The 13646-nt window shown below is 40.6% G+C and overlaps 1 protein-coding gene across 1 annotated transcript in view; it reads right to left on the bottom strand.

Moving 5' to 3' along the window:
• Positions 1-2137: 2137 nt before the first annotated feature.
• LOC107668386 (neuropilin-2-like) overlaps positions 2138-13646 on the bottom strand; it is an 83504-nt gene continuing 71995 nt past the window's right edge. The window contains exons 13-17 of the mRNA XM_016460235.1: positions 12082-12347; positions 11861-11957; positions 10301-10333; positions 4555-4617; positions 2138-3996 (exon numbers count right to left, since the gene is read on the bottom strand). Coding sequence (XP_016315721.1) covers positions 3692-3996; positions 4555-4617; positions 10301-10333; positions 11861-11957; positions 12082-12347 — 764 coding nt within the window. The 3' untranslated portion in view covers positions 2138-3691. The remainder of the gene's footprint in view (positions 3997-4554; positions 4618-10300; positions 10334-11860; positions 11958-12081; positions 12348-13646) is intronic.

Genomic DNA, 13646 nt, shown 5'->3' on the forward strand with positions numbered 1-13646 from the left:
AAACACACACACACACACACACACACACACAGAGAGCAAGTGTCCCCTGCAGGTCTCTTGCCACTTTCGGCTCAGGCCATCTCCAGCCATCTACCACTGGGAAGATGTTTGAATATGATTCAAACATTCCTGACAGCTCTCTACACATCTCCGGTCTGCCTGTAGTAAAACATTTATTCCCATCAGCAGCTTCTGTTCAACTCGTGAGAGCTTCACTCTGGAACTTTACTTTTGGGTTTTGCCAAGGAAGCAATGCAATGCTTGTACCTATTATGAAAGATAAGCAGCTTTATGAGAGCAAAAATGTTTAGTCTTGTTGAGAGTATATTGATCCTTAACATTACATGCAATTCAAGGGCCAGGAACAAGACATTAACAAGAGTTGCGAATATGGCAAAAAAAAAAAAAAATCCCAGTCAGATATATACACAACACAACCCAGAAGGGTTTTTAATGAATGTGAAATGTTGCCTGCAGTGCCCAGAGCAACTACGAATCAGATCAATTATAGATCATTTATTCTATCTTTTGCAGTTTTGTTGAACAATTCAATTTTTAACATATTTCATTGACCTTAGCAAGGTTGTTTAAACAGAGCCCAATGTAAGAGTTTCGGCCCAAGGCATCTTAGGTTTCTAGAAAGACACAAAAAATAGCAGAGGGAAACAATCTCACCCAGTAACACTAGCGCTTGGGAGTCCAATTCAAGGCCTTCTCAACTATTATCAGAGAAACCACAAGACTTGAGTCACTGACAAATTCTCTTGCTCCGTTCTGTGCCCCTCGCTCCTGCTTAATGGATGGTGAATTGCATTTCTCGAACGTGACGTTGCTGTTCATGAGGGAAAATAGCAGGCATCCACATGACAGCACATTCCTGAATGAGCCACATAACTGACGCTTCATGATATTATTTGGTCGGGGGCTGTCAGGATCCAGAACAAAATAATTATGCACATGGATCATTAGTCAAGTCAACATCAAACAGGAAACAAACAAATGTGCCCTTGTATCTGCAGGGATCTGGGTTTAGACGGAGACAGAGACCACTGCTGCGCCGTGATGCACAGCGAGCCGCTCTAAAATTAGAGTTTTGAATGTATGCACAGCTGAATATCTTATTCATGTGGTGTGATGCTGTTTCTCTGTGTTCATTATTTGCTATGTTTATGTTAACGTGAAATACAAGATCACATGATATATTTAATGATATATTTTTCTTCTGAACGTCTGTCCATGTATGGAGGTTATGTGTTCAGTTGGATTGTGTGTGGTCTAGTCTGAAGGGCTGTCTATAAACTGACAGTGTTTTGGAGACAGTGGCGCTCACCTCTCGTCTGCCTCCCTTCAACACATCTGCACAGCGAGGTTGCGATGCTGAATTAAGACTGCAAACCGATTTCAATGGATTGTCTGAGATGAGCTGAACTTAAATGGGACTGAAATGGACTTGATGTGAAATTTACCCCACCACTGTTTGAGATTTTCCTACAGGATCGATGTGCAGTGGAAGAGGATAGTATGTGTACACAAACAGACAAATGGACAGACAGACGAATGGATGACAGATAGATAGATAGACAGATAGATAGATAGATAGATAGATAGATAGATAGATAGATGTGAGTCAAAATCTGCTAAGGGCTAATAGTGGAACAGCAGTTTTAAAAAGTTATTTTGATTTTTCACAACTATTTACAACAGGTTCTGCATTTTCATGGGTTTAAATGAAAGATTTTTTAAAATAAGAGACAATAAAAAACAACTTTGTGCATCAAAACAACTCCTTTCCTGGTAAAAAACAAACAAAAAACCTCTGAGTAGCATGTATTTAAGGCACAAAATAAACTTCATTCCATAATATAAGTAAAATGAATTATGCAAAAAGTATTTTTATCATCTCCAGCATGTTTCATAATTACCCAAAAATCATGTTGACGTCAAAAATGTAGGCTGGCTGTCAGCTAGAATATTGGAACTAAAAATATCGGAATAACACTCATGGGCATCAATCACTTCACTGAATAGATAGATAGACTTCTATAAAAATATATTTTTTTTCACACCAGTCAAAAGTATCGTTAATCATACTTTATTAAATAATAATAATAACAATAAAAAGCATTTTTTTCTGTACAAAGTCTACAAACAACAATTTTTGAATGTTCTGACCAGTGCCGGGATCTCCATGTCTTTTGGTGTTGGCCTCCTGTCCCAGACAGACGAGGTAATACTATCACAGCTCTGCAGCAAAGCCAAAACAGGCCAGAGCTCCAAGGCACTTGGAAAAGAGTTAACAGAGTCCAATGAAAACTGAGCTGAATACACACAATCTCTCCCTTCTCTCCCCCAACAACTGAACAATCCATGTCTCCGGCTGCTTTCCACACTCCTTAAGAAGACGAGCCCCTCAACCCCCCTCGCTTACCCACAAGTCAACAGAACTCCCAGTGTGGCTCTGGGGAGCGAGAGGCCAGTCTGAGGTACAATAAAGAAATTTACACACACTTCCCCCATGTGTGTACTCGTTCTATCGCTCTCTTCACCTTGAGGTGAAACGTTCTGTGAAATTCTCACCCTTCTCTCAGGCTTGCACCAAACCTGGTCTTGTTAGCCTTCACTTTCAGCAGCCCAAAATAAACTATGGAGTAAACAGACAGGTGAAATGAAAGAAAGCAAGTGTAAGGCCTGACTCCTCTGAGGACCCAGTGGCTTCAAAGCCAAGGACTGGTGTTTCAAAATGGCTCTCCTCCAAAACAGTTTGCTTAAGGCTTGATTGTTTGTACATGAAAGTGGCTTGGGGATTTTTCAGCTCCTTCACCAAAGTCGCTCTGCCAGCTTGAGTCTTTGTTACTTCAAGAATAGAGTAAAGAGAGGAGGAGAGAACTGAAGATGCTCTCTCTTCTCTTTCCACTCTCTCAACACTCTTTAGCTCAGTGGCTCTGAATCCTTAGCAATCCATAGGTTGCGATAAATTAGTTTAAATTGTCCACACAGAATCTTCAACGCTATGCTTAGAAATCAAACAGTCAAAAACAACAAAAAAAGGAAAAGAGAAAAAAGAGACACAAAAGACAATCCTAATACTTCAATCTAAAAGGATTTTTCTGAATGTAATACAGCATGTTTTCTTTCCTGCTGTCTAATAGCCACAACAAAAACATTATGCTACAAACAGACTGAACTGAAGTATAAAACCTTCATAAGAGGCGTTGACACTTCAAAACGGTTGTGAAAAGTGGCAAAGATGGGAATGGGAACTTAAGCGGGTCAGCAAAAAGACACGAGTCTAAACTAAAGCAAATGTCCACAATATTCTAGGCCACAGCTTTCACACAATGGAGGCCGAAATTTCACAAGCAATCTGTCTTCTAGTCCTAGTGCCTCTCTCTCTCTTCTAACTTCCATCAAGCATTATTAGATTGCATTTTTCTTTACAAATCTAGAGCAATATACATTTGTTTAAAGTTCTTTTCTTTTTTGAAGGAGAGAAAGTCATTAGGTTGATATGTGTTGATCACTATTCACTCCCATTGAGCTGTCCACAGGAAGCCTCTATGCTCCCAGTGATCCTTCAACAATCCCGGTCAGAGATCAGCCCTATATTAGCAGCGTGAGGTCCATTCACAGTTTTGGATCAGGCCGGCACCAGTTCACAAGCGGACAGAGCGCCTCTCCTGATCGGCTGCCATCAGGCCTCGGAGCAGCAGCGCTGCTGGTTGATCTTCACCTTGTGCTTGATGTCGTCGTACAGCTCGAAGTTGTAGTTCTCCAGCGTGGTGGTGCTGCGGGATGACAGGCTGTTGTAGGAGCATGTGCAGTAGAGTATGAGCCCGGCGCAAACCGCTCCCAACAGAACGCCCAGGGAACTCATGACGATGATGGTGACCAGGATGGGATCAAAGGTGTACAGCCAGGCATTGTCTTTCTCTGAGATCCGTGTCACTGGAGGTTCTCGTGAGGGGTTGGGTGTGGTCCAGGCAGGGAATGGGAAACCTAGAAACAGGAGAGACAAAACAATACATTTTATATTGTACTCTAATAAAATGTTTTTCAGTTATTGAATTATTGAATAGTCATTGAATGCAAGTACCCTGAAAACAAGACTTAATGTCTTGAAGTTTTGCTTTTCAAGTATAAAATACTGATTAATAAAAAATGTTTTGCAGTGTTGTTTCAGAATGATTGGTGCAATAGTAGGTGGTATGGTATTCTTGTAGTTAGTTTTCTCTTTTCTGTCAGCTGCTGTCATAGCAAGGCAATAGCTTTCTAGAAAGTTTGAAGTGAATCTGGCTGAGTGCGCTGTATTCTTGTATATGTCAAGCTACATGAATAATATTACATTCTGTTATGACACAGACATCTGAAGGTAACTATTGCCTGAGTAATGAAATTTGTTATTGGCCGAATAACGAAGGGACTGTGCGCTTATAATGCATTGGCTAGGCATTCACGTCCACATTTGCGTGCTTGTGTACTTTCTGTTTCAGACCCCATTTGTGTTTATTATTAAAACACATCAGTCTATGCATGAAGGTTGATGAATAGATTTACCTTGACCAATGTGCTCTCTGCCATTGAATAAACGATTATTTCCAAGGTCTTCGGGTCTTCGCTCTGTTTGGAAGACAAACACAACCCAAATGAAACACTCAATGTCAAAATGAGTATACAAAAAAGCTCTTTTGGAATATTCAAACTAAAGAACATTATTGTTCCATGAGCCAGTAACACCAGTACAATGTGCGAGCACAAAATGGCCAACAAAAACAGCAAAAACTGTACACTGATGATCACACAGACTTGGTTACAAACAGCTGGAGCTATAGAGGTGCAGCATCTATTATACATCATCAAATACCCATAAAAAGGGCACAAACCACTTTAGCTGCAGTTTGTAGAAAAATATCACTTTATTGTAACATTCCATACAACATTTCCAACACCACAAAATTCAACAGGCTAAAATATACCCCCATACTGTATGTATCTGAACAGGCTGAAATGCTGTTGTAAAGAGAAAAGAAAAAGCTTATATAGATGGCAGGGTCAAAATCCCACATTCACAAGGGACAAAAAAGTGCACACAACCACAAACCCATCAGAACTTGTATCAAACTGATGCACATTAAGCACAATGTCGACATAATGAACATCCAAAAGCCATGTTCAGTAAACATGATTAAATACTTCAATAGACAAACTGTTTTAATCAAGTTCAAATGATGTAGATGGAATATTTTACTTTTTTTATGCAAAACATATACCGTTTACAACCTGGAGTATTTTTTTTGCACATTAAAATTCAGTTTCTCCAGACAGACACTTTAGACATCTACTGCCTTTTCCGGTCTCTGTCTCTGAGGAGGGGTGAAAGCATATGCTGTTTTGTGCAGGTACTATCAGAGACAGACTCTTGGCTTCATATGGGGCCCCCTCTGAGTGCTTTTGCTCATTAATATCTTTTGAGAGACAGCAAAAAGAAAAAAACTCCCAGCAAGAATGTTTACAACGGGCTTAATAAAATGTAATCTGGTCCATTACCTAATTAGAAATATGAAAAGGTTCAAAGGAAGTCTCAGCCACAGTAGATTTAAAAACATTTTATGATCAACTGACATGTCATTCATAAGCAACTCAGATTAAATTGTAAAGAAAAAAACTGAGAATTAAATTAATTTAAATTAATTAATACATTCAGACTAAAAAAACCAAAATACAGCATCACGACTGTTTAAAAGCTTAATATAAATTCATACATTAATCATACAGACATGAACAACCAGGACTCTTCAGAAAAAGTGTCAAATGTAAGGAGTTAAATGGTATAATTGCTCAAGACAAGACAAGACAGACACATTTGACACTGGCGTTGATATACATTCAACTGGGGGCACAGAGCCTCATAGAAATGTGTTGCATATTGCAAATTCTGCCTTAAACAAGCGAGAGATTGCACAATATGGCGGTGCAACAGAGATCACATGACTCAAAACTGAGCTGAATTGATGTCTAGCATGAAAAGCTGCGATGTGTCCCATCTGCCTAGAACCCAATCTACTGCATAGAGTAGGAAAAGAGGAGACAATGCTCTACAATGGGCCTGCCGGGTCAGGTGGTCTCTATTGTTGTCTACGAGGATCTTTCATGTGCTTTTGTGTTTTAAACAAACCCCTTCAGACCCTGGATTTTGCAGAGGAGGTCTATATTTAGAGCAGGCTTTTCTTTGATCTCGCCTTCCATCTCCTCACACATTCTTTTGTGAAGAGCAGATAAACGGGCGAAAAAGGGCCAGCCCGTCCATGATGGGGGATTATTTTCACCTATTGCCAGATGGAGGACATAACAAGATATCAGGATTTACTTTCTCCTTTCATCCCAGTTGCATTAGATGAAGCCAAAATCTGACGTGCCCGCCTGACAGATGCTTTCAGTAATAAATGAAGCCTCAGACTCTTTATGTGTAAAGAGGAAAATGTTTTGTTGGGGGAATTTCCACCCTGAGCTCTGATGGCACCTATTTTTTGTGTTTGTTTAGCACAGAAGAGAACACTGAACACTGAACACTATGTACTTGGACAGAACATTGCAGACCATAGCATGGGTTTCTTTTCAGAAGTATACCGCTACGTTTCAAGTGGCACATGAAAGAGATGAAGCAAATACTCGCATCAGGACACAGGGAAAATTATTTTGAAGTGCATTTTAAAACTTTCTCCCACATATATATAGTATGCTTTGATCCGTTTAAAGATGAAAAAAATCTGCAACAAGATTGTCATCTGCAAATAATGCTAATAAAACAAAATGCTATTTATGTTTTTCGCTGTCTTCTAATTCAACTGATACATTGGCAGAAAGCTTCCCAAAAAATACAGATAAGAGGTTTGTTAGTAATTCAGTAAGACATCAGCAGGTGTACTGAGTGAATAGAAGGTGGACTTGGAAATGGCTCCAACCACCATGCTAACGTGCCAACTCGCTCCCTGAAGCAAAATCAGCTAGCGAAGCGCTACTTGCACCATCTGACATTTGGCAGATTTACAAAGCTCTCCGCTTCTGCTCTTTTACAAGACTATGTGTAATCAAAATCTCTGGGGAAACAACACACAAATACACACTGCTTTAGCGTTAGCTATAAAAATAAAGTCAGTGCATCAGTTAGCTGCATATGCACTTCGGTTCATCTCGGCTGAGCGTGAATACGAAAGGATTAAATAATAAATAAGAACAGTGATCGGCTTGAACTAGCCCAATGCCACTGAAGCGTCTTAAGGCCAATGTTGTGTCAGTCAGTCGGCCAATCAGAGGAGTAGGCTGGCTAAGGCGGGGTCATGTGACCTTTGCATATAGGCAAAAAACATACTGTATCTCTTCAGACGTACTGTAAGTGCCAAAGCCCCAGTGACTTTCAGAAAAGAAGAGTTTATATATAGACACATATTGACAGATACTCAAAACGAACTCTCAGAAAACAAACAGCCTTCAAAATGCTTTTAAGATGCTTCATTCAATAGTCAAAGGAGACCAAACAGATCACTGGAACGGACCGAATCCATTGCTCTACTCAAGCTCTTAAAGAAAGATAAAAGGACCAGTCCTCATAACTTAAGCACTTTGTAGAGGTACCAGGAGTTAAAAAATTCAGTGGTACCTAACCCTTCCACACACATCCTGTGAAGAGACACAGATTCTCTAGCAAGAACATGTGTCTCAGAGTGTTCGACGTTCATGCTTTTGTCTCTTTGAAACTTCTTGTCAAACTCCTCAAGCCTCAAGTGTTCCTATGTGCACATGAGATGCGGCACACATGCAAGGAAAAGTTTCCTGGTTTTCCTTTTATGTACCAATGCCTCCCTCCCGTCACTGTTTGCAGGCTCTCCTCAGATTTTGGCAATGCTGCCGAGTTCTCTTGACTGTACAATAGGATTGGTCATGAACAGGAGATTAGAGCTTTTCACAGTAAGGTTCCCATCCACACATAGAGAGAGAGAGAGAGAGAGAGAGAGACAGAAGGGGAAAAGGGGTCCCTGCCAGTCAGAATTTTGGCTGGATGTCCCTTCGGCACAGCAGATCTCCTCCTTCACAGCACTGGAGCTCCACATAAGAGTCACAGAAAACTCGTCAACTCTGGTGCTTGTATGTGTCTACATCTTCTTTACCTTATCCTAGACTTTAAAGGACACCACCTAGATGTCCTCTTGAAACAGCGGGAGGAAGTGGTTCATTGGTGTCATCTCAACACTGGGAGCAGGGTTCTTGCTTTTCTAACCTAATCGTTAGCATTGGCTCCACCCCAGGTCCGGAGAGACCCCCGGGGCCGCCGCCTGTGTATTGTCCCGTGTACGTGCTCTGGTAAGACACCGAGTGCTGGCTCTTCTTGGTCGCCAGGTGGTAGCGGTGGCAGCACAGCACCATGACCAACGTGACACAGCCCAGGAGGAAAATGGCGCCACCTCCGGCTATTATGTAATACCAGTAGGTGGGCATGGGCTGCAGGGACACTGTCGTGTCAACAGTGGGGTCACTCCAGCCAGGTGAGGCTCCCCCTGGTGGAGAGACACAGAAGAGTTGGCTTGGGGTAGAGAGGCATGCAGACTGCATAGCTTCAAGCCATCTTGGATTGTACGTGAATGATTTTGCTCTGATTTGGTGCTGCATACAAACAAAACAAACACAGACACGCAAATGCACATGCACGTCGCCTGTCCGCGGCCCCTTCACGGGTACTTGATAACTGTTCGGACTGACTTTTGTCCTTCTAAATCACATTAAGAGTGCAGACATGTTTTATGGGTTGTGAACAGATATTACATCTCAGATAGTTTGTGCTGATTCTATGTGGAATCTGCGCTAACTTCATATGCAACCAAGCATATAGTGCCATAAGACACCGGCCGATGTCAGCACCTTCTCTCAGCCGTTCCTTTGTAATGCGGTATATTGGCGAGTGTGTGTGTGTGTGCTCTGTAGTTTTTCTTTCTGGGGGAAAGTTCTGTTTTCTTGCATGCATGGATCTGTGCCAGCTTCATCTGCCTCAAGCCAAAGTCTTCCATGAACCCAACCCAGCAGTGCATGAAAACTGCTCACCCATCACACGTGTGTACACACACACAAACCTCCACCAATCACTCTTTCTATTCCCTTCATTTCATCTATCTCTCGTCTATACATAAGCACGCATGTAATCTAGGAATTCTGACTGCTATGGGAAAATGAATCTACTTACACTGGGAATCATTTCCACTTCAATTAAAAGAAAGGGAGGTAGTTACTAAAGGAATACGTTATTAGTGGACTTGTGTGCTCCATAATCATTTAAAATAGAGTGTATGAGGATTATTCCACTGCAGCTGAATCTGATTGACTGCAATCATACAGCTGTTGGGCAATAAACATGACATCCATAGCAGCACAGCAGCTCAAACATACCGCCAATGCAATGCTCACACACTTGATGTGTACCATCGATATCAGAGTTTTGCTGTTCTCATTACAGTGTTTTAAAATTGTTAGTATAGAAACTTATTTATTTATGTATGTATGCATTTATTTGATAGTTTAAAATTTGATGAAGAATAACAGTGCAATGTCACCCCAAAGGAAAGATATCATAGTTCAGGAGGCTGAAATAGTTTTAAAACGGTTCTCATTGATGTTTTACATCAACTTTGTCTCAGAAGTTTCTAAAAATTCCATAGGGAAAAAATAGACAGATGATGTGTCTATTTTTTTCATTTTATATTCTGACCTGTGAAGCACCTTGAATAGCAATTTATATATTTAAGATGCAATACAAAAATATTATTATTATTATTGAATATTATTATTATTATAGAATTTGGTGAGAAATCATAATGAAATCTCAGGGGGAGACATGCATGTCAACTGAATCTACGGCCACATTTGATGATGTTTAGGCATGACATCGACACCATATAACACAGCACGTGATGTGGGGCTGCAGATGCATGCTGGGATACAGCCCATGCTCCAAATATCCATATGACAATAATGATGGTGAGGACAATAATCATGACAGCAATGATTTGACATAAAGGCACCAATGTCACTAAAATGCACAAATAAAAACAAACTGCACCGGCACTGAATCACACTTCACTTAAACTTTGTTGTGGAATTGGAAACAGTCTCTACAGAATCCCTATGTGCTGCTGGTGTGAAGCTCAACCAAAAGTATAATGATTCTCAAAAGCCCTTCAGGTGATGCAAGCTACTAGGCAACAAGCAGGAAGCACAAACATTGGCACAGGAAATGATAATATGCCAGAAAACTCACCAGTCATTTCAGGGGGGAATGCAGCGAAGGGTTCTGAAATGAGAGAAAAAAAAGAAAGATTAGTTAAAGAAACTGGCACAAATGAAATATATCCACATAAATAACAATGGTGCAGATGGAATTCTGACACATGTGACTGAGTATGATTAATATCATATGAATAAATTACTCTGGAGCTTGACAAAATGAATTCTGAGGTGCTGTAAGCGATGTTAACCGTTTCACTAACTCTCCAAAATCCTACCTTTCAACAGACTAAATATATGCTGATATCTCAAGACACCTATTTGAGTGATAACTGACATGTAGGAACATTTCCTGCGTGATATTCATTAAAAAACGCTTACAGCCCCTTTGACTACATATGTAAAATGATTAACACAACTCCCCAGAAACCCTTGTAGAGTGGTATGAAATGACAAACACAGGTTAAGGAGAAACAGAAAAGAGAAAGTGAAGAAGGGAGGAGAATGGGATTGGGCTGTGTGTCATTTCGCAAACTGTGCTGTGCACACACTCAGAATGCCAGAGAAATAGAATGCCAGTTCAGAATGTTTGGAATGCAGTCGCTTTAAAAAAGAACTCTGCAGAGAGACAGGGGACAGATTTGGCAGCGACGCAGGGCTGGCGCATACACATCGAACAGCTTTAATTAATAAGAGCAGTCCCAAAGCTGGGGGCCTGTGGCGGAAGTGTGTACGTGAGCAACTGAATGAAAGTGTTTATGACAGCTCACATCAATTTTGATTCATAACTAATCCTACTTTTGCTGATCATAGTTTAAATATAATAAGTAATGGCATCCTCAGAGGGAACAGCAATGTTTTGCTCAGTAAATAACCTTCACAGAATTGTGAGTGACTGGCCGTGTAGCTTTGTTCGACATTAATGTCTGTTCTGTGTTTGTGAAAAGCTGCACCGTCGAGAGCAGGCCTGCTTGGTTATTCCCTGGCATGGCTCTGGAAAGCTCTGTTTACAAATAAGAGAGAAGAAGGAAAAGAAACTAATGAAACATAGATTGGGATCAGAGCCCACAGGGTGAGTGTGGCCTAGTTTTCAGCTTTTTGTGCGAGCTGAGCACTTGAAAAACACTTTCCATTTGATTATTTTTTTTTTCTTGGGCTTGAATAGGAAGAGTAGGGTGGGCATGGAAAGCAGAATGGATCGTTTGGTGACATGCAGGGTACAAAATGAAGTTTCTCTCTGCCAATGCTAAGTAAATTTTGAAAAAGTAGGAACTTTTTTTCTTCTTAAAATCTATAAATATTTTTAGTGGCCAAAAACAATATTTTCAATATTATTTATTAAAAACAAAAATTTAAACATATAAATAGAAGTAAATAAAAATTCTTATGTTTTTTTTTTTTTTTTTTGCCAGATTTTAAACATTTTTATTTCATTTAATTTTAGATTTAACTAGTTTAACTAGTCAAAGCAAATTTTACTTGCATTTGGTGCTTGGCAGGTGTTAATTTTGGTCCCTGGTGACAAATATGGTGGGTGACAGTTGAAAGAAAGAAAGACAGCGAGACAAAGAAAGACCCAGATGTTAATACTTACGTGTACACTGCTCAAGCTCGATGCTGGAGCTCATATGGATATTATCGACCCAGATGTGCCCTCGACTGCCACGCTCGAAGAAGCCCTCGATGACAACCTTACAAATTAAAGAGAAAAGAAAGAGAATTAAGGACTACATTCAGATCGGCACTGTGTTACTGGTGTCAGTTCATCTTGTATTATTCTCAAGTCAATTTCTACCTTTACATAAACTGTCATACCTGATATTCTTTAGGGGACTGAGGCAGGATGGTGCGGCCTTCCCTCCACATGGGCCCCTGGTCTCCTTTCAGCGCCCAGAGCAACGTCTCCTCCTGGTCATCATCCCGGAGCAGCACACGGAGGCTGTCCTGACCTTCACCCTGCAGCTGGTAGTAGAAGAGCAGACAGACGGGACGGCGCTCGGGTCCCACAGACGGGCTCATTAACCGTGCACGCTGTGGCTCTGACTTAGGACTCGCCTCCACATACAGGAAATTTCCAAAATCTGTAGAACGAAAGAAACAAGTGATGATGTTACACATATTTTATTGGTCCTGGAACAACACTGCTGTCAAAGAAACATTATTCCTAACTCTCCAACATTACCCTAAACCAAAACCTTAACCCTAAATCAACCAGGATGTAGATCCAGGAACATGTCCTACTTAGTGAATCACTGTAAGCCAATTTTTAATTCTCTCTTTTTCTTTCTCACTGTTACATTGCATTGAACATTCTGGTATGTTTTTATGTTTGCAAAGTGATAAATAATTGATTGTTTTTTTTCTTTTTAGTGGAGGGAAGTAGAAAATCAGCTTTGACATAAAAGCACATCCCCTCTGTGTCCAGAGGAAAGAGTCCTTACAACACAATCTCAGTCACATCCCAATGTGGACATCTCAGTAAAGCGGACGAAAAATGAATGGGAGAAGAGAGGAAGAATGGAAAGCGATGATCAGAGAGGAGGCCGGGAAACACTTTGTGAGTTATCTGACTGGACAGCGTGGCACCAAAAATGATCATCATTACCCACACTGCCTCAGCTAATACGAATTCTCCTACCTTCCACTGATGTACAGAGAAATGGCGTAGTCCTTTCTTTCCGTTCGCCCTACTTTGACACATTTATCATCCCAAACATATTTCAAATACAGCACTGAAATCAGAGATCAGATCAGACAGTCGCTGGTCCTCCTGTATGAGATGCCTAAATGGATTATGCATTTAATTAATCCATAAGAACTTCCTCTTTTTGATCTTGGGTATCCATATAAGAAAATTAATGACCCTTTTTACAGGGAAAGTTCACCATAGCTCGGAGACTGTTTAGCTTAAGTTGATGTGCCAAGTAACCGGAGGGCAGGGAAAGGTGCTTCTGGGTTTATTTTTTTTAAGTGGAACCTTCTACACCTAGAGTTAATTAGGCTGACTGCGTATTAACCCTTTCTGGACCTCTGGTTTTCTGTTTCCTGGTTTAAACTCTGAGGTATGAACACTCTGGGGTGCTCTTCCAGGAGCCATAGGATCTACACAGCTTACTGCAAAGTTTTATTGGAGTGAGCTGTGCTGTAAAGTGAATGAGTTGAGCAGCTTTTGTCCAGGGATGCTGGGAAGTGAAGCCAGAAACATACTCCACAAGTATGCAAAAAAAATAAAAAATCCACTGATTAAACTGTGGAAGCCCATTTCTGCCTCTTTCTGTCTTGAATTTTTAACTTACAATTGTGACTTTTTATCTCGTAATTGTGATTTTATATCTCACAATATGACTTTATATCTAATTTTTTACAGGCTTCCATACAAA

The sequence above is a fragment of the Sinocyclocheilus anshuiensis genome, unplaced genomic scaffold (assembly GCF_001515605.1).
Source record: "Sinocyclocheilus anshuiensis isolate Anshui unplaced genomic scaffold, SAMN03320099.WGS_v1.1 scaffold1237, whole genome shotgun sequence".
Classification (NCBI taxonomy): Eukaryota; Metazoa; Chordata; class Actinopteri; order Cypriniformes; family Cyprinidae; genus Sinocyclocheilus; species Sinocyclocheilus anshuiensis.